The 21,622-nt window shown below is 42.0% G+C and overlaps 1 protein-coding gene and 1 long non-coding RNA gene across 9 annotated transcripts in view; one reads left to right on the plus strand and one right to left on the minus strand.

Moving 5' to 3' along the window:
- Positions 1-18,933, minus strand: part of Atp6ap1l (ATPase H+ transporting accessory protein 1 like) — a 37,076-nt gene extending 18,143 nt beyond the window's left edge. The window contains exons 1-7 of one of the 7 annotated variants that reach the window (XM_087625451.1): positions 18,850-18,933; positions 18,603-18,680; positions 17,743-17,815; positions 9,600-9,811; positions 3,351-3,391; positions 3,006-3,091; positions 2,191-2,408 (exon numbers count right to left, since the gene is read on the minus strand). Coding sequence is in view for 4 of the 7 variants with exons in the window: in XM_087625432.1 (XP_087481558.1) it covers positions 2,191-2,408; positions 3,006-3,091; positions 3,351-3,391; positions 9,050-9,144 (440 nt within the window). In the remaining 3 variants the exon portion in view is untranslated. 7 annotated transcript variants of the gene reach the window in all.
- Positions 1,595-14,381, plus strand: LOC147995979 (uncharacterized). Of its 2 annotated transcripts, XR_015670257.1 has the most exons (3): positions 1,595-1,725; positions 6,043-6,131; positions 12,959-14,381. It is a non-coding gene; the product is annotated as an uncharacterized LOC147995979 (long non-coding RNA). The 2 variants fall into 2 exon arrangements; XR_015670256.1 differs by lacking the exon at positions 6,043-6,131 and having other exon boundaries at positions 12,959-13,482.
- Positions 18,934-21,622: the final 2,689 nt, after the last annotated feature.

Consider the following 21,622-nt stretch of genomic DNA (forward strand, 5'->3'; position numbering starts at 1 on the left):
GCCCTGTAGGGAATTAATTGGAGCCTGGGAAAAGAGTCCTGGGCCCTCAGCAGTGTGGGTTTCTCTTCTGTAGTTCTTGATGGTTGTGTCGTAACAAGTGAAATAAATGTAGATGAATCCTTAATAGTCCCCTAAATCTTGCAATTATAACTCCTTAAGTCCTTTAGGAGAGCGTCATTCTGAATGGAGATGCCTAATATCCTTTATACAAATATATCAAAATAATCCATTTCACCCATCATCAAGAACTTTAAAACAAGAAACAAAAGTCAGGAGCAAGCCAGCAATTCCAGCCACACTGTATAATGTATAAAAAGGATGCACACAGGAGAGCATACATGATATCCTGTAGTTGATACAAAGTATCCTAACCGTCACAGAACAGAACAAGAGCAAAGAATCTTACAAAAGCATCTGCTGTACCAACAAATATTAAATGGGGTTTATGGGACTCAATCGGAACAGTTCAGATTTCCTCTTCCTGGACCAAAGCAAGTAACAGAAAAAAACAAAACAAAAACAATCAAAAGATTTGGATGCCTGAAAGGTTTTCTGGGAGTGATCTGTTCTCCATGGGGACTTTTACTTAATCTGCTTACCTCAAACCAACGTTAATCAGTCTGTTCCTCTAATGCTCAAAGAGTAAATCTCTGAACTTCAACCAATTGTCCTCTTGAGCAACAAACCGTGGACTTACCCGTGTTCCATAATCTGAGAACCTCCCCCATGACCAAACACAACACCTAGTTCTGAGTAAACAGGCTTTCCTGAGTCACCCAGTAAGACATGTGTACCCTGCTGCATGATCTAAGTTCATTTCATGGTAAGAGCAGGGTACTTGAACATTTGAAGTTGAGACCAAGCCAGAAAATAAACATTTTTCCTTTCCTTCCTTTCCCTTTTCCTCCCCTTTTCCTATCCTTCCTTCCTTTCTTCTTCCTCCAAATGATGCGGGCTCTTGTCTGTTCTTGGTTGCCTATCAGAACTAGAGAACACGAGCACATTACAGAAGATATCACACACCTCCATTGTGCGATACAGAGAAAGCAAGCTAGAACCTCGCCAGAAACCTCCCTGTGGCTAGCTTTCAAAAGTACAGAAGGGCGTCCTCCAGCTGCTCAGGAAGTACAGGTTAGGTTTCCGTGGTCTAGCCCAGTTGGAAACCCTGCAACCAAAACTCCAACCTGTTGGGCAAGATGCGCCCACCCGTTCAATAACGACATAACTATTGTAACTAACTACCCTCCGATTTGGGGTAGGAGCATGGAAGGAGGTGCCCATGCCTGGTATTGTAAGGCAAGTCAACAGCCCAGGACTGGGGACATCATAGGCCCAGTGGGTAATTAAGTCTTATTGTTTAATTAAATTGATATATTATCAAACTCCCTTCTAAATGCGAACATGCTCATAGATAAACTTTTTCCTCCTTCCTTCCTGCGGTGGTTTGAATGTGCTCGGCCCATGAGAAGTGGCACCATTAGGAGGCGTGGCCTTGTTAGAGAAAGTATGTTACTGTGGGGGTAGGCTTGGCACTCTGCTAGTGCTCAAGCTCCACCCAGTGAGGAAAAAACCTTCCTCCTGGCTGCCTGGGGAAGAGACTCTCCTTCTGGCTGCCTTTGGATCAAAATATAGAACTATTGGCTCCTTCAGCTCCTCCAGCACCATGTCTGCCTGGATGCTGCCATGCTCCCCACCGTGATGATAATGGACTAAACATCTGAAACTGTAAGCCAGCCCCAGTTAAATGTCTTCCTTTATAAGATTTGTCTTGATCATAGTGTCTCTTCACAGCGATAGAAACCCTAAGACCCTTCCTTCTTTCCTTCCTTCCTTCCTTTTTTTCCCTTCCTTTTTTAGAGTGAATTAGAAACTCACTTTTAAAGCTTACAGAAATAAAACTAACCAAACACTCTCCAGCAGAATTCACATGCAGAAATATTTGGACAAATAAATTTGCTTTTGAGTAAAAGAAGAAAATGACACAAAATTTAGGGGTTGGTTGGGTAGGCGGTTAGGAAGAGGGGGGATCTGGGAAGAGCTGGGGGTGAATATGATCAAACGAGGTTGTACAAAATTCTTAGAAAACTAATTAAATATTTCTAAGTTAATTTGTGACTTGATTTTAATCGGCTAGTCACACTGGATCACGCAGAACCTCTAAGGCTTTCTCAGTCAGGAAGACTAACTTACACCGCGTTTTCCTCGCTGCAGTTAGAGTTGCCGGTGTCCACAGTGGTGTTTTGACCAAGTGCTTCATCAGTGAGGTCCAGCCACGTCTGATTCTTAAATTTAACTGTGATTCTTTTTGTCCAGAAGAGGATGCAGGGAATCCCATCCCTGGAGAACTTAACAGGATTGTGATGGCTGAATGTACTCCAGTGTGCTTTGCTCAGATTGTAGTTGAAAGTCTGGTTAACCAAATAAAAGAACTTTTAAGAGACGAATGTGTGTCCTTGGAAGCAAAGTCTTCCAACAGATATAAAGGTTATTTCATATCCTGCAATAATGGGTACATGTTGGTTTTTGTTTTTTTTAAGATTTATTTATTTATATGTAAGTACACTGAAGCTGTCTTCAGACACACCAGAAGAGGGCATCGCCACCATGTGGTTGCTGGGAATTGAACTCAGGGCCTCTGAAAGAGCAGTCAATGCTCTTGACCACTAAGCCATCTCTCCATCCCACCTGTTGTTTTATATTCACTTAAAAGACATCATAGGGAGTGGAGCAGTTATTCCAGGGTAAATGAAAGAAATTCAGGAAAGAGCAGTAAGTTCCCCAGGAGTAAAAGAAGCCCTTGCTGCAGTCTCTGTAGATAAAGCCAGAAAACTGAACACCGTGAGGACAGCAGGAGAGGGCAAATACAATTAAGAACTGTATGGTTTTCTCAGCTACCCAGAGTAAGATTATGTTAGTAGTTGACACAACTAACGTGCACATCTTCAGGGTAGCCCTGAGAGCCTCGGAAGGCCTGTATGTAAAGTTTAATGTGCCAACAGCCATACCTGTGTGATGGGCACCGTCGTGAGATTCTGGACTGGTTTCACCTCTCCGCTATTCCTTTGACCTGTCAAATGAATAATGAGTTGACCTGTCAAATAAATAATGTTGTGAGTGACAAGGCTGGATGCTACCAGTTTGCTGACATGATTGAATGATGCTGAGGACCACACTGGACCACATCCTGCATGTGCCTGTTTTGGCTTATCATTAAAGATGCCCTAGTTTAAAAGATTTTTTTCCAGGAGGGATTCTCCTTACTAACAACACAAATGAGGAAAATGTATCCCAGAACAGGCTTTTCTTTATCCCTGCACCCAGGAAACTGAAAGGGCAACTCCAAGTCTTACCATTCGGTACAATCGCTTCTTTGCTGGAAGACGCTTGAGAACTGAAATGAGAAACAGAGTTTCAAATGGGAAACAAACATCTGTAGTTCTGAGAAGCCATCTCAGCTGTGTCTTCAGCTGTGTCCATCTCTCCACGAGGCACACTGTGGCCACTCAGAATGCAACATTTTTAGCCATGAATTTCTGATTTAAATACGACCCATCCTCTCCAAACGAGATATAGAAAATACAGAAACTTCTGAAAATTTTCTGCTTTTGTGGATGAATTGTGATTCTTACTCACCAGAGATTACTGACAGACAACTTCCATACCACGCAATGAGCTATCCACCAAGCATTAACCAATAACATAAATACGGTTATGAGCAATAAATTATTTTTCAGTGAAATTTTATCTCACACTGTGCTGTTACTATATGATATATAGTAATATTCAATAGAAATATTCAATATTCAATTTTATTTTTTAAAATGCAAATTCAGCCACCAGTGGCGGCACACGCCTTCCATCCCAGAAAGGGAGACAAAGGTAGGCAGATCCCTGTGAGTTGGAGGTCAGCCTGGTCTACAGAGTGAGTTCCAGGACAGCCAGGGCTACACAGTGAAACCCTGTCTTGAACAAAAAGACAAACTTAATTGCCAAAAAGGTATTTCTGAAAACTCTGAAATAGAAATTATTGATAGCCTTTTACTCTTTATATATACTGATAATAACATACTATACCACAAAATTTACTTCTTATAGAATGCCTCAGGGAATTCTCCTCAGACCTCTTCTCTATCTGCAACCTCTCAGGCATCCCACACTCTGTCTTTAATCACTGTCTCTAAGATGAAAATTTACAACACTTAAAAATATATTGAGAATATCTTGTTTTTCAGAGTGCAATTTTTAGACTTCAGCATATATCACAAATATTTGCCTATGCTGTCATATATGTCTTGACACAATTTTGAATTTCATGCAGCATTACATAATAAAAATGTATCATGATTTCTTCAGCCATGTTCCTAGTTTCACATATTTATGGTGTGGTTTAAATGTCCTCCAAAGGTCCACAATGACCGTAGGCTGGGCAGACAGGTGGCAGCATGTGGGTGAAGCAGACGTCCTTAGTGTGTGGTGGTTCTTACACAGCCTAGTGATGGTTCTCCTACAACCCTCAGTAATTCTTTTTGAGAACATTTGTATAAAAAGAGCAAGCGTTGCCCCTCCTGTTCTCTATTTCCTTGCTGAAGATGCCCCTCCTTGTCCCAAGATACACTTCATCTCACTGTCTGCCATTAGCCTTGGACCCTCAGCAGATCTGTGTCAACTCAGGTTTCTTGCCCTTGAACATCCGAAAACGTAAGATAAATAAGCCTCTCTCCTGTGAGATAGATCAGCCTCTTTTTGGTTCCCAGATAGCATGAGTAGAGTAGTTCCTTATCATACTGAACAGCTCTCTCACACAAATTGTTCCCAGTGTTCTGACATTCTAGGACAGTGGTTTTCAACATGTAGATTGGAACCCTTTTGGGGGGTCACACGGCAGATGTCCTGCATACCAGATGTTTACATTACAATTCATAACAGTGGCAAATGTATGGCTATGATGCAGCAATGGAATACTGTTATGGCTGGGGTTACCGTGACATAAGGACCTGTAGTAAAGGGTCATAGCTACAGGAAGGTTGAGAGCCACTGTCCCAGGACATTACAGTGGATGGCTCTTTACTGTGAAGCTCTTTAACATGAATTCCTAAGGGAAAATAGGAGGCTAGGATAGGAGATAGAGAAGTGTTTTGTCATGTATTCCATGCATTTAAAAAATACGCAAAACAGGGGATCGGAAAGTGCCTCAGGGACATGTATTACTCTTCCAGGAGACCCTTGTTCTATCCCTAAAACCCATATCAGATGGCTTACAACTTCCTGGAACCCAAGCTCCAAAGGAATCCGATGCCTCTGGCCTCCTTGAGTACCCACGCACAGGTGGCACACATGTACACATATATACAAATGATTTAAAATAAAATAAATCTTCTTAAAAATGCAGGCCAAAATACAAAATCCCCCCCACCCGCCCCAACCCAGGATTCAGCCTTTGTGTCTCAGCCAATCCTACTTCATACGTAATTAAATAGAACTGGTTACAAATCAAATACAGTATTCTAAATTATCTAGTGAAAATGTCTACAGGTGACAACTTTGAGAAAGTGTATGCAACAGTCTGTTCCTCATTATGGACAGCATTCCATTGTAATTTTTGTACAGTAAACTCTGTCCATGTAACCTGGTCAACACCATGCGTTTTGACACAGGAGCATAACCATGACACTAGAGCTACGACAGAGTTAAAGAATATTAATGCCACCCACCAGAGGTTCTCCGAGCATTGCTACGATGTACCTGTCACCCTCCACCTTCCGTCCCGAGCACATAGACAGACTGCCTTTCATTCTGTATGAGTTGTCATTTTACAGAATTGTGAATTAATGGTCATATAACATTTATCCCTTAGTATTCGGTTTCTTTTCATCTTCACCCATGACTTTGGAATTTATGAACGCTGATCTATCTACCGCTGCTTCATCCTAATCTTGACAGGCATGTGTGGTGTTTGTAGCTTGGGACTTTCTAAGCAAAGATCTAAGAGCTTTCGTAAGTACCAGTTCGTGTGGAATATGTTTTATCTATTTTCTTTTGCAGTGCAGAGGACTGAACCTAGGACTTCATTCGTGCCAGGCATGTGCTATGCCACTTAACCACACACAACCTAGGAGACACATCTGTTTACGGTAAGTCCCTCATGAATGGGGTGGATATGAGTCAGTCCTCTGAGGCCAATCTTATCTTGGCGAGCTTGGGGGCACTAAGAAATTTAATTTCCCCGAGTAACATGCGTCTTATGCAAACCATTTCTACCTACCCAACCTCCAAATCCACGCCCCCCTCCCGTGTGAGTTGAAGCGTCATTGAATATACAAAGGAACAGCTAATAAGCAGGAAACACTTCCTGAAGAGTCTAAGCTCTCATACACACACACAAAAAAAAAACATTTTTAGTATTTTCTTCAGTTTAAATGTTGTCATTCACAAGCTATATATTCTAACGCCAACCTATATATTCAAGTTTTAAGTGTCTTCAGTAACAAAAACGTAGAATTAATGAAGTATACTTTACCTAGGAAAAATAAAATGTACAGAGTCAATTTGGCATTCCTAACTTATAGAAGAATTTATGGAATATTTGTTGGATATAAGTATTTTAATGAATGAATGAACAAGCCATAATACCATTAAACTGCTTCGTCTAATCAAATTTTTCCATGTGTTCATTAATGAAGGACTTAAAGTAAGCAAAGAAGTTCACTGTCATTTTAATCCCTGGTCAACCCATACAAAAATAGTCATTTTTTAAAGATTAATTAATTAATTTATTTATTTATTTGTTTGTTTATTTATTTATTCATTATGTAGTCAGCGTTCTGCCTGCATTTATGCCTGCAGGCCAGAGAGGGCATCAGATCTCATTACAGATGGTTGTGAGCCACCATGTGGTTGATGGGAATTGAACTCAGGACCTCCGGAAAAACAACCAGCCTTCCCCACACCTCTCATATATATCTTGTTAGCCTGCTGTCATCTCTCCTAGGGATAGCCCTACAGAGTTAAAAGATATTCTTCTTTTCAGATCTGTGATTTGAAAGAACATCCATGAAATAGAAATTACCCGTTCCTTCATAGAGAGTTAGCATGCATTACTAGATGAGGACGGTCATCTACATGACTTACGTTGTGTTAATGTTTAAATTATCACACAGAACAATGGGTTTCATTCTTGGACTGTCATTCATAATTTGCTTTCACTGACCCTCCTTCCCCCTCTGTCCCCACCCCACATCTCCTCCTTTTTCCCTGCAGCCCCTTCCTCTCTAAGGACACATGTATTCAGTCACCTCATCCCTGTACTCCTACCCAACCCTCCCTTAAGTCCTCCCTTTTTCCTGTCATGGTCCCTTTTCTAGTTTCATGACCTTTACTACTCTGTCTGCCAACACTTATATTAAAATCTAAGGTCTTCCTAAAAGAGAGAACATGCTATATTTCTGTTTCTAAGTCAGAGATAATTTACCTAATAGTTCAGTTACACCCATTTTCTTGCAAATGCCATAGTTTTTTTCTTTAGGATAAATATTTCATTATATATGTACTTTTCCATATGTACTAATTAGTAGCATCTAGGTTTTGCAGCTTTCTTGAAGAGTACAGCTGCTCATATAATTTCTAAGTTCTATGATGTTCATAAAACTAAAATTATATATATATATTATGCCTTAATAAAAGCAGAATTTGATTTTTTTTAAGATTTATTCATATTTATACATATTAAATATGTATTCATATTTATTCATATGAGTACACTGTTGCTTTCTTTTTCTTTTCTTTCCTTTTTTTTTTTTTCCTTCAGAGCTGAGGACTGAAACCAGGGCCTTGCACTTGCTAGGCAAGCACTGAGCTAAAACTAAATCCCCAACCCCTGATTTTTTTAATTTTGACTTCTTTGCCAATATAATACAAAAGCCACTCATTTCTATATAAATTTGGTGGAGTACATTTTATAGACTGGGATATAGCTCAGTGGTAGGGCACTTGCTTGGCATTCATGAAGCCCTAAATTTAATTGCCAAGCATCACAAAAGCACAGGATTCCATGATATTATGAAGCCAGGTGTGACCATGAATTCTGTAATCTCAGCTCTTGAAGTCAGATAGGAGGTCAGAAGTTCAAGGTCAGCCTGGGCTTACAGGAGACCTGTCCCAAACAAAACAAGGTAACATTTAACTACCTAAGATATGTAAGCCATCTCCTATCTAAAAGAAAGCTTCAGTGAAAGCACCAATTGATTTAGGGGGAGAAATGAACAGACCATTGTGAATGTCTATTCTTTTTTTTTTTTCTTTTTTTTCAGAGCTGGGGGCTGAACCCAGGGCCTTGCGTTTGCTAGGCAAGTGCTCTACCACCGAGCTAAATCCCTAACCCCGTGAATGTCTATTCTTAAAGCTGTTGTCAGCTGCTGACTTGGGAGTTCTGCAAGGAGCTTTTCCAGCTTGCCCTGCTTGCTGCTGGGCTCCGTGTTCACACGAATGTCCCCAGTGCACTGGGTGAGATGGCACATCATGAATAATTGGGAAACAAGACATGCAGTGGCTGTAGTTGAGAGTCTAAATATACTTTTTTAGAGATAGGCGAGTACTCCTTTGTAAGATATAGAGAGAAAACAAAAACGGTGCTTGTTAATTGCCAGGGCCGTCTTAAACCATCAGCACCTTCTATTAATCAGTGAGACCTAACATCACTTCTTTGGGATCACAAGTTATGCCCACTCATATAATCTTGACAGGAGAAAGTGTGAACTTAGCCCCTATTTATAAACATAAAAGAAACCGGAACCAGGACTGCTCTGAGAGCCGGTTAAGCAGTGGTGTGTTTAATACAAATGCAGTGTTTCTTAGTGTTTTGGACAATAGTCCTTGCTTCTTACAATAAAAGTATAGTCTAATAAATATTGTCGTTAGCTGTATGGTATAACCTAGCTTATACATTTTTGAACCATAAACAAATGCAGGTACAAAACTCTATAAAAAAAAAAGGACAGAACATCTAATGTCACACTTGCAAACACATCACATTAAAAGATGAGCTGTTACTCACCCTACATTCTTCCTGGCAAGTATCTGATCCAAACTGACTGAAAACACCATACATAAGAACAGAAGTGAGAAACTAAACAAGAGTTTTCTTCCCATCAAGAAATGTATGCTTCTTCAAGCCAAGCACATCTGTTAATACATAGAGCAAGCAGAGCAGAGGAGGGACTGTTCTTGCCAAGTGACTGACAGCACCTTCAGCCAATAAAAAGATAGCTTTCCCAGGATGCACTATGGGGGTTGGGGGGGGGGCGAGGAAAGAAGGAGGTCGAGACCTGACAATGTTCAAGCTGGAGCTCAGAGTTAACGCAGCATTTAGCGTTTCAATTATTCATTGCATTAAACATTATTAGAGAGTGGGTTTTAGAGAAAATGCATCACTAGTGAGCCTTTTATGGGAAATCGCCCTGTTGTGTGACTGCTACACACCCTTTACTAAGGTTCTCACGCTGCTTTTCAGGAAATGATAACCTTCTCTCTCAAGTCTACAAAGTATTTATTTTTCCAGACATTTTTAAGGTGAACTGGTTGGAAAAACATTCTCTAGAACTTACCTTTATTTCCACACGTGTCCTAGATCACAGTTCTTTGTTGAATGGAACTTTCCACCTCCCAGAGAGTTATTGAGGATCTGGAGTTAGGAACTGCTAAAGCCATGCCCAAGAGGATGGATGACTTTGAGAACTTCTGTTGTAACAGCCAGGGAAGTTCTTCTTTCTGTGAAGGTTTCTGAAGAATCCCAGGCAGGGGTGCTTTAAATAATTGCCTGAGAGGGAAAAAGGAGGGGATACTAACACAGGACAATGGCACATGTGCTACGAGATGCCAAAACAAAGTCCAGTATTTTCTATGCTGGATAAAAAGGATTCTGGTAAAGATGAAATGGCAAAACCACACGTAACAAAAATCCGTGACAGTGAAAGTCAAAACAAAACACAGGCATTTTTGTCTCTTCGGGACCTTGATACGTCTAATGGGAAAGTACTAGTAGTTGACAGAAGCTATCTTTAATTTTTTTAAAGATATTTTTTATTTTATTTTTTATGAGTATGAGTGCTTTGCCCGCATATATGTCTGTGGAGTGCATGTGTACGGTTGCCCTCAGAGGGCAGAAGAGGGCCTTGGGTCCCCTGAAAAAGGAGTTACAGATGGTTTTAGCTACTGTGTGGGTGCTGGGGATCAATCAGGATCCTCTGGAAGAGCAGGCAGAGCTGTTAACCACTGAGCCATCTCTCCAGCCCGGGAAGAGCTGTTTTGAAGTGAATTTGGGGAGAGGTAAAGGATTTCAGGGAAGCTGGGGACTTGTTGGTGACGTCCTTCCCTTCTTTATGTGCTGCCTCCTCCTTACATGGCACCAGGGACCCGTTCAGAAAACAAAAGATAAATGAAGCATCATAACTGGGGAAGATGCAAAAACCCGGAATTAAAGGGGAAGGGTGTGATAATAGCTTAATAATATCCTGGGTGAGCTGGCACACACCTGTTCTCCAGCACTTGAATGCTGGAAGCAAAATGATCACAAGTTTGACTTCATCCCTGACCACACGTTCAAGGTCAACCTGGGCCACATGAAATGCTGTCATCATCGTCATCATGATAATAATAATAAGTGATTATAGTTCAGTACCATCTCTTGTGCCTTGACTCATTTCTACTTCCTCTCACACGCACTTTTCTACCTTCTTCTACACTCCCTCTTCTACTCATCATCTCTGTTTTTATCAACTTGATCTTTTCTACAAAATTACAAGTAGTAAAGCAGGTTTGGAGAGCAGGAATTTAACTGGACATCTAATAACAGATAAACTATATGTTTTAGGTTGGGTTTTATTGTTGTAAAGAGACACCACAACCAAGGTAACTCTAATAAAGGACAGCATTTAACTGGGGCTGGCTTACAGGCTCAGAGATTCAGTCCATTATCGTCACGGCAGGAAGCATGGCAGAGTCTAGGCAGACATGGTACTGGAGGAGCCGAGTCCTACATCTTGATCTGCAGGCGGCAGGAGACTGTGTGTCACACTGGGTGTGGCTTGAGCATGGAAGATCTCAAAGTCTGCCCGACACACTTCCGCCAACAAGGTCACACCTCCTATTAGTGCCACTTCCCTTGGGCCAAGTATTCCCTACATGAGTGTATGGAGACCATACCTATTCAAACCACCACACTACACAATCTCCAGTTAAATTAGAATCCAAGAAAAACAAGTCAATTCAATATGTGTGTCCCATGCAATATTTAAGTCATAGTATATGAGACTGCAGAGAAGAACCAGTTGGCAAAGTGCTTGTTGTATAAGCATGAAGATCCAGTTAGACTTTGAGAACCTGCACATAAAAGACACAGAGACTGACTCCTGGAATCTCAGTGCTGGAGAGAGACCTGTGGGCTCTAAGGCTTGCTGGCCAGACTAGGCTACTCTGTAAGTCTCAGGCCAGTAAGAAACCCTATGTCCAAAATCAAAGCGGATATCACCCTGAGGGACAGGAGTTAGACTTTGCCTCACCTCACCCACAGAGAGGAACAAGCACGCATGTGCGCACACACACACACACACACACACACACACACACACACACACAAAGATATGGTGTATGTAAAAATCATTGATTATCAGAAAACTAAACTTAATTGAGTAGCCTACATTTTTAATAGTTAAATCTGGCAACCCTGGCCCTAGGGAGTTCTCTACTCCTTAATCTCTCATGTTTGTTCAAAGCACAAGGATTTTGGTGGGATTTGGGTTCTGAGTCAGTAGGTCCAGGTGGGGTGAGGAGTCCGTGTTCCTATTCATGACCCAGCTGCTGCTGGCTCAAGGATTGTCCTTCAAGTAGCAAGACTCCGGAACGGGCATTGCTAAGTGAGAGCAACATATGTAGCTTACATTTTCTAGTAGTCACTTTAAAGAAGCAAAAATGAATGTGAAAGTACTTTTAATGATTCTTAACTTAGCATATCTAAGATACTACCATTTCTAGTTTTAAGATTTTGTGAGGAGACTTGGCCAGCGTAAAAGCTGGTGTGAAATCTACATACATAATAACTCTCAATTCAGACTTGTTAGGTTCCAGGTCAACTAGCCACTATATTGGAGACTTACAACATCTCCAACAGCCAAAGCAGCTCCTTGAAGTACAGTATCAATGACACTGTCTATTCCTCAGAACCCAGTGGGGAGGTGGTATAGTCGAAAAACCATCCCCCTATTGTGTGCACTCGCTGGCCCTGGGAATGCAGATAAACTACAGTGTTGTAAGAATCACTCAGAGGACTATGCTTGGGTATCATTCAAGCCCATGCACACAAAAGGGTTAGTTTTAAATCAAGGATTATAAGTCTTGATGATCCTAACACTTTACCATACCGCTCTTTTCGTTGTGGGAATATCCTCCCACTTGGTTAAGAATATTAAAAGCAGAATAATTAATACCTAGTAGCTTTCACAAACTGGAGAATAGAAGTCACACTTCTGATGAGATTGTCTGAGAATAGCTCATCTTGTGACTTTGCAGGAGAAAGACAGTAGAAAAATGTTAATTAGATATCGCGCAGGCTGAGCACACTTGGGAATGGCCTGGCCTGGTGTTCTTCCTGCCTCTCAGATTGCTTGGGAGTCTTTGTTGAGAACGTGTAAAGCTGAGATCTTACCCACTTGCAGCTGACAGATTAGTCTTCCCGTTTCAAAGAAGGTGACAGACAACACAAGAGTCCTGGGTGAAAGACAAAGACTTTCTGACTCATCACCTAGCGATTCCATGAATGTCTCTATACCTGGGTCAGTGTCCTAACTGAACAGAGCTAGGATATAGCTGGAGGTGGGGGTCACCTGAGATAGATCACCACATGACATATTGCAGCCCAGACTCCCTCACTCTCTCACAGTCTCTCTCTCTCTCCCTCCCCTTCTTGCAGACTCCTGTGAAGTGAGGAGTCTCTGCTGCCCTTCCTTCCACAGCTATGGCGGTCTACTTCACCACAGGCCCACAGCAGCAGACATCCATGCCTGGAACTTGGGAGACCATGAGCCAAAGCAAAAGCATCCCTGCCTCTTGTGCTTGGGTGTAGTCACGTGATGAGAGCCTTACTAACTGGAGGAACCCCGATCGTGCATGGTGTTTAGGAAACTCATCTGCTTTTAATTCAGGAAGAAAAGCGTCTGTTTCTAATGTTCTGAACAAACCTGCCATTGGCTTCAAAAGGAGATGCATTTTCATGTTCAAAGCTATTCACGGTGAAAACAGAAAATCCCAGAACAGAGAAAAGGCGAGTGGCTCACACACATGCAGAAAATATAGAGGTAGAAACTTTCCCTCAACAGCCCTCCAGGAGGAATAGGAAGTTGTATATCCCATGCTTAATTTTCTGATTTGCTACATATTACTAAATTAATATTAACTGGAATTTTCAAAATCAAAAATTCATCTCTTGCACTCATATATGACCATGTAGAACTATGTTCACAAAAGAAAAAACAATACATCTAACAAGTTAGGAAGCATATACGAATAGAAGTCTGTATTTATCCAGTGCTTTCAGGGGAGGGGAGATCCACCAGTCAGATGGTAAATTAATGGTCCTTGCATAGAGACCCTCTACAAAGCCCAGAATACCAGTCCCTGCTGTCCCGCTTCTCCACCACATCAGCTACGTCACCTGACCAAACTGCAGCACACAGGTTTGTGCCCAAGCTCTTCTGTCCAAGTAGGTCACATGGGCCTCCTCTCTGGACATCAGTTCAGCCTCCCTTGTAGCCTGACATCACAACCCACACTTCAATATTCATTTACTTGTTTATACTGCTGCCTCCTCAGAAAGCTTGCCTAGTGAAAGCAGGGGCTTTGACTAATTAACCAATATATACTTAGAGTTCTAGTGGACATTCAATAGATACCCTGAACTGTAATGAGTGAGTGGCTGGATGAATGAACCTGTTAACAATCCCACAGGGGGGCTGGGGATTTAGCTCAGTGGCAAGGCCCTGGGTTCGGTCCCCAGCTCCGAAAAAAAGAACCAAAAAAGAAAAAAAAAACAAAAAAAAAAAACAATCCCACAGAAGGAATCCCCAGTTCTAGCCATGTGGTTATTGTTGTTTATAAAAAGATAAGGAGAGATATGTTTGGTGGATGTGTAGTTAGGTGTGGGGTAAGGGGGTGCCTCCGCAGGCAGGAGGTATCCCTCCCCAGGCAGGAGGTATCCCTCCCCAATGTGGGACCGGCCACACACAGTATAGTACAGAATAGAGTTTATTCAGGGCATGGGGAGGGGAACTGAGAGGGTAGTAGAGACAGAAAGAGAGAGAGAGAGAGAGAGAGAGAGAGAGAGAGAGAGAGTAGAAGCCAGCAATGGAGGGATGGGGGAGGGGAATGGAAGAGAAGGTGAAGGGGTGAGAGGACAGAGTGGGAGTAAGAAGGCAAGAGCGGGGGTTGGGGATTTAGCTCAGTGGTAGAGCGCTTGCCTAGCAAGCACAAGGCCCTGGGTTCGGTCCCCAGCTCCGAAAAAAAAAGAAAAAAAAGAAAAAAAAAAGAAAAAAAAAAAAAAGAAGGCAAGAGCGGGGGCTAGAGAGATGGCTCAGCAGTTAAGAGCACTGACTGCTCTTCCAGAGGTCCTGAGTTCAAATCCCAGCAACCACATGGTGGCTCACAACCATCTGTAATGAGATCCTCCGATGCCTTCTTCTGGTGTGTCTGAAAACAGCTACAGTGTACTCATATACACAAAATAAATGAAATAAATTAAAAAAAAATAAAAGAAGAAGAAGGCAAGAGCAAGAGAGAGCAGAGGGGGCAAGCAGCCCCTTTTGTAGTGAGTCAGGCAAACCTGGCTGTTGCCAGGTAACTGTGGGGCGGAACTTAGACAAAATGCTAACAGTTACGACTTGTAGGGCCTGAATCTTAAATCACTCTAACTAGAAAATGGATTACCTCAAACATTCCATAGAATTTAGTTGACTAAAAGCAGACATGATGTAGTAAAACTAAACGGACCTATGAAAATGCCATTATGAAATCCATTCTTTTATATGCTAAAAAACTAAAAAGAAATAAAGAAACCCAGGTTATACTTATTTCCCAACAGACAGGTATACAGTATGTGCTTCCCGCTCCTTGCTCGCAGGGACTGTGTGCGGGGTGTGCAATTCCACATCTAGCTCAGAGTCTAACTGCGGCTCAGGTTCCTATCAATTTCCACCAAATCAACTTCTGATTTGATTGGAATCTGAATAGTAAATCAAATGGCGACACGTGCGTCTAATTTAAATGTTAATGTTTCTCGCTCTCTCACTTCCTGAAGCATGGATCATGTCTAAGATCATGCATCATTGCTCGTGTTAAACTGAGGCAGGAGGTCCGCTCTTATGATTGTCCGCCCGGCAACACTGATTGGCACCTCACCAGTTTCTTTTACCAGGAACACAAGGAAAAAAAAAATCAAACCAAACCTGGTAATAAATATTCAAAAATGCAAACACATGACCGCCGAGACAAATATCCTTAAAAGGTGTGCAAGACAAACCCGTAATCTTCTTGAGGCCCACTTCTGCCCAGGTTGACAAAAGAAAGGAGGACAGTGACGTGACAGTGACAAACAGAGATGAAAGAGGTTGATATGGGTGTCTGCTTGACTAATGATGCATTCGATGAGATGACAGAGACATGATGCAGAAGGGGAAGCTTGAGGTTGGGAGCAGACTCTGACTAGGAACTTAGAGAGGAAATAGCGTTAAAGAACAGCTTTTACCAGATGATTGCAGGGGCCCAAGTCAGCAGACACAGAAAGCACTTTGAATTCACCAAAAACTAAGCTCACTCCAAGGCACGTGCTCTGGGATGCTGCCCTGTCATGGCTTAGTATCTGTGACAAGAGTGTGGTGGTCTGTTTGACAGACGTCAACCAGCCCGTTTCATTTTAAAGAGCACATTGTATTGCTGTTTGCTAATAGATCCAAGACATTATTTTATCTCTGTGTTGTAAGGTGGAGTCAGGAGTTAAGATACTCATATAGCACAGGCTGCCAGGAACCTACCATATAGCTGAGGCTGGTCCTGAACTCCTCAAACCTCCACTTCCCTAGTCCTGGATTGTAAGAGTCTGAGAAATTATTTTCTCAATAGTGAACATAAATTTGGAGATTTTAGGAGAGAGCCACTGAATAAACAGTAAATACGCATATGTGTACTTATTCCACAGTAGGTGAACTGATGGTCATCTTACTGGTCAGACAAGCTCATTTGTAGTGGCTCATGATCAATGAGTTCTGGGACCAATAAGAGAGGAAAGCAATTTTTTTTAACAGGAAAAATTTGTCATTTTGTATGATAATAAAATAATAAAAACTGGAGTTGGAGAGATGGCTCAGTGGTGAAGAGCACTGACTGTTCTTCCAGAGGTCCTGGGTTCAAATCCCAGCAACCACATGGTGGCTCACAACCATCTGCAATGGGATCCCCATACCTTCTTCGGGCGTGTCTGAAGACAGCTAGTATACTCATAAATAAAAATAAATCGTTTTTTTAAAAATTAATAAAAACCTAGAGCCCTAATTTGTTTGTGTTGTGGTTTGCCCTGATGTTATCTGTATTTTGATGCTAATTCCACTGTCCCCAGGACAGCTGCCTGGAATCAGAAACCTTCACCAGAACCTTCTCCGGATTGAATTTGTAAAGTACAGGTGAGGCAGGTACAGGATAGAAGAAGGCCTGTCATTGGAGGAGAAGGCAGGATGAGTGGGAGAGAAGTTTGAAGGAAGAGGAGGAGACTAGGACAGAAAAAAGAGAAGGGAGAGGGAGGGAGAAGCCGTGGCAGGACAATGGAGGCTGATGTAAAGATCTCGCTCTGTGTATTTACAGGTTGTCGTTAATGTTCTCAAGGGATGATGGTACCGGGCTTTGTATGTTTAAGTGAGCAATTATATCTTATCAGTTGGATCTAAGATTATTGTGTTGTGTGTTCTTTTATGTGAGGGTTTGAGTGTAAGAAAGTGTGCGGCAGGTCTGGGCCGCTGCGGAGTTAGGATGTGTTTCCGACAAGATATCTAGCAGATATCTTGGGGCACCACGGTGTGGACCTAGAGAGGTAAAAGACAACAATAGATTTTTTATATATATATATTTTTACAACGACATGTTTGTTTCTCCCTGTCTTTCCTTTTCCCTCTTATTCTCTTTTCTTTAAAGACGTTTGGGCTGGAGAGATGGCTCAGTGGTTAAGAGTGTTAACTGCTCTTCCAGAGGTCCTGAGTTCAATTCCCAGTAACCACATGGTGGCTCACAACCATCTATAATGGGGTCTGATGCCCTCTTCTCCTGTGCATGAAGACAGCTACAGTGTACTTGTATAAATAAAATAAATAAATCTTAAAAAAAAAAAGACATTTGTTCTGCATAAAATCTTTTAGCCAATGACCTCTCACTAATCTCAGATGAGATTAATATAATTACTTTTTTTATATAATTACTTTAGTTGCTTTATATGTCTATATTGTGTCCACACATTCTTTGTACATACTTCTGAAATATTCCTGAGTCTTCATTCCACTGTGGAATTTGAGGGCAGGAGGAATCTCTAACTACCCCTCCCACACCCCTGGATCAGGTAGTTCCCGGCTGAATTCACAGACAATGCAGATCTGATTCATCTAACCTCTCCAGGGAAGGACATTCAAAAATTTAATACTCCATAGCAGGGGGAGGAATTACCTTTCCTGTAAAGGTCCCCGCTGAAATTGAAATCTATTTCCTTTGTTTGGTTCCTGGCCAAGCTAGAGAACACCTGGGGGTAAGTTTTAATGTGCATATTAAAAAGAGAGTTCTCTTTCGGGAATCTCACAAAGGGTATCAAAGAACAGCATTGCCAAGTCCCCCCCCCCCCCGGGGTCCTATAGAGGTTTAATTATAACAGGATTTTTACAGATTGGGCCTGAATATTAGTTAGATTACATGGCAATGCAGACTTATTTCTCTAGCTTCTCCTTGGAATAGTTATGAGAATAATCACTGCACAGAATGGCAGCTCAAAGGAAAGGAAAAGAAATTCTATTCATTTTGTATAAAGAGAAAAAATTATGTTTAATAATTTAATCAGGTAAAATGAAGCACTTGGCATTCATCAGCCTCCGTTACTCAGGGTGTGTAATCAGGGGGCCCTCCCTTGCTTCTCTCCTGTGCTTCCACTTAAAGCTGTTATTTTAACTTGTCACATTTCCATAGCAACTGCTACATCGCTTTTTATAGTTAAAGTACTCGGCGTCATTTCTAACTACATTAATGCTCCAATATTAATTGTCAGCACTGTTAAAACCTCTGGCTCTTTTCCCCCGAGCTACACCTTCTCCCTGGTGTGGTTGGCATCACCCCTGAGCTAATTCTCACCACCTGATCTAATTTCTGAAAGCCAAATCTTCCTTCTTAGTTGGGGAGACAAACATCTCAGAGAACTGACATAAAAGTGTTACCCCACACCCCTGTGTGCTAACGAAGCTGAGGAAGAGGACAAAGCAGGAGCTGCAGAGCCGGAAACCCTCCCTCCCCCATCGCTAAAAGGCTCCAGAAAAGCTCACTGTGGAAGCAGGATGGATTCTAAGAGCCAGACATGGCCGCCGGTGAAGCCAACGCGTGCTCTCAGCAGGAAGAGAGGCCTGCCGGGAAAGAATTGAGGAAATGTTTTGAGCAGCCTGGCCCAAAAGGGAAAAGTGAACAATGTTCGAAGTATTCTTCCTAAATTTACCAGGAACACGAGAAGACTGCTCACTCCCTTTTTGACATTTGCCAGCATCGCAGGAGCCACCAAACCACCTCCTCTGTTACCTGGTGTCTCTCGGTGTTTGTTGTTTGTTTGTTTGTTGAATCTCTAATAACCCAGGGACGTTGGGCAGCAACCCCAAAGACAACACTTACAGCAGCCACACCCGCTTAGTTGTAGCTGCCCCGGATACTACAGCTTAGCAGCCCGTTTTCCATCTAGACTTAAATTATGTTTATCTAATGTTCAGTACATTTTTTTCTAAACCTGAAAAAAAATTTTCTGCTTTATAGTTAATGTGAAAAACAAGCATATTTTGTTTAAGGAAGTTGCTTCTTTAAGCTCAGTGCCTTCTTTGTAGAACAGAATTAATAACAGCACCTATTACACAGGGATTATTGTGATGGTTAAATAAAACACCAAACAGGGCCGGAGAGATGGTTCAACCTGTAAGCGCACTGACTGCTCTTCCAGAGGTCCTGAGTTCAATTCCCAGCAACCACATGGTGGCTCAGAACCATCTGTAATGGGATTCGATGCCCTCTTCTGGTGTGTCTGAAGACAACTGCAATGTACTCATATACATTAAATAAATAATAAATAATTTAAAAAAACAAACACCAAACAGCCCTCAGGAACTGGGGGAGAGAATAGCAACAGTGTAGGGGAGTCCCCTCTTTATCTTAGTGGTCAGCAGTGGCTTTTCTCTTTCTTTCACCCAAGTCTCTCCTTGGCTCCCACAACCATTCTTTCAGAACAGGCAGAGGGATCCTTTATAAACGTAGCTCAGATCTTGCCACACTCTTACCCGAAACCTTTCCCGGGCCTGTCAGCATAGAGCAGACCAGACGTGGCTGGGACTATTGACCTATTCAGTTCTGCCTTCCTCCACTCCTAGTAGCTCACTCTCCAGAAGTGGTGGAGCCCCTCTTTCCAAGGGCTCACTCTTCATTCTGACCCCACCTTGGCTTCTGAAGCAAGGCCTCCTGAAGCCCAGGCTAGCCTTCAGCTGGCTATGCTGCTGAGGCTCCTGTTATGAGCTAGGCATGGGGCACAAGTTCCTTTAACTCTTTTATTGCCTTGCTTCCACACAGCAATGGGAATCCTTGCCTTAGAACTCACACTGAACATCAAATCACGCTTTATTTGTGGTCTAAAAGAATTTAAAAATTCGAAGGGGAAAAAAAGCAAAAGAACAATGCAGTAATCAAGCCCACTACCGAAAGCACAGCATAATCAAACAACCAAACTGCTAATATTATATTTACTAAAGAAATTAATGCATAATTAGATGTATTACAATATTTATGTATACACACACAAATATATAAACTTACATATGTGAGTGCATGTTGTAAAAACATAAGAAATAAAATGTTGTCTTTTATCCCCACTAGGTCTGGCACTGCGGTGCCCCAAGATATCTGCTGGATACCTTAATTCTCAGTCTGCAAAGCCTCTCACACACTTTGCTCCATCCCGTATCACACTGCCGAAAGTCTCTCTCTGAGCCTGGCAGCAATCTCTCTACCTATCTAGTTCCCAAGGCAGGTTTCCATGCCAGAAACACACATCCCAACTCCGTGGCGGCCCAGACCAGCAGCCCCACACTCCATTACACTTATATCTACACAGGAAAGAACACAAAACACAATAACCTTTGACCCAACTGATAAGATAGAATTGCCCACCTAAACATACAAAGCCCAATACACATCCATCCCTGTAACAACCTGTAAAGGTACATCGTGGAATCTTAACGTCACCCGCCATATTGCCCTTCCTCTCCCTCCTGTCTCCTCTTCTTTTCCTTTTTTTTTTCTTTTTTTCTTTTTTTCGGAGCTGGGGACCGAACCCAGGGCCTTGCGCTTGCTAGGCAAGCGCTCTACCACTGAGCTAAATCCCCAACCCCCTTCTTTTCCTTTCCAGTCTCCTCCTCTTCGTTCAAACTTTTCTCCCGCCCATCCTTCCTTCTCATCCAATGACAGGCCTCCTTCTATCCTGTACCTGCCTCACCTGTGACATCATCCCACAAGTGCAAAATGTAACAATGGGCAGATTTCTTCAATCAAAACCTATAACTATAAAAAAAATTATTTTAAGGATTCAGATAAATTGAGGGTGGGCATAGTAAATTCCTAGAAAAATGACTCATATAGAAAATCCAAGTTAAGTCTGTGCGTAGTTTTATAGCAATAGAGAGATTGGCATTGTACTTCATCTTGCTACAAGGAAAATGGCAGCCTAGGTGACTTTACAGGATGATTTACTAAACTTTTAAGAAACAAATCAAGGCTACAGCGGTGGCTCCAAAGTTAAGAGCACTTTCTACTCTTTCACAGGACTGGAGTTGAGTTCCCAGCGTCCACACAGCAGTGGAGGGGCTCAGTGCCCACCCACCTGTAACCAGCTCCAGGGAAGCTGGCACCCTTGCCTGGCCTCTACAGAATCCTGCAGGCATGTGTACATACACCCAGAAACACACGTTCACATGAGTACAGATGAAATAGTTCTTACAATACTAACAAGCCGTCCAAGTTTTACCTGGACCCTTAAAGATGTAATAAGGAGATGCTTCCTAATGCCGTTCGAGGCCAGCATGGTACTTAAAGCCACAGTCAGAATGATGCATGGCTCTTCAAGAGGTTATGGAATACACTACTTCTGTTTCTGGGATATGTTATTTATTTCTATTGCTGGTTTATTTCCTCTTTATGTATGAATAAAGTTTTTTTTTATTTAAGTATCAACCTATTTAAGTATCAGTTGTTCGACTAAACAGTAAGCCTCAGTTCAGAGTCAGTCTTTTTATTTTCGGATTTCTGTTTCAGTGCTGGG

The sequence above is a fragment of the Rattus norvegicus genome, chromosome 2 (assembly GCF_021556685.1).
Source record: "Rattus norvegicus strain SHRSP/BbbUtx chromosome 2, alternate assembly SHRSP_T2T, whole genome shotgun sequence".
In the NCBI taxonomy this organism is placed as follows: domain Eukaryota; kingdom Metazoa; phylum Chordata; class Mammalia; order Rodentia; family Muridae; genus Rattus; species Rattus norvegicus.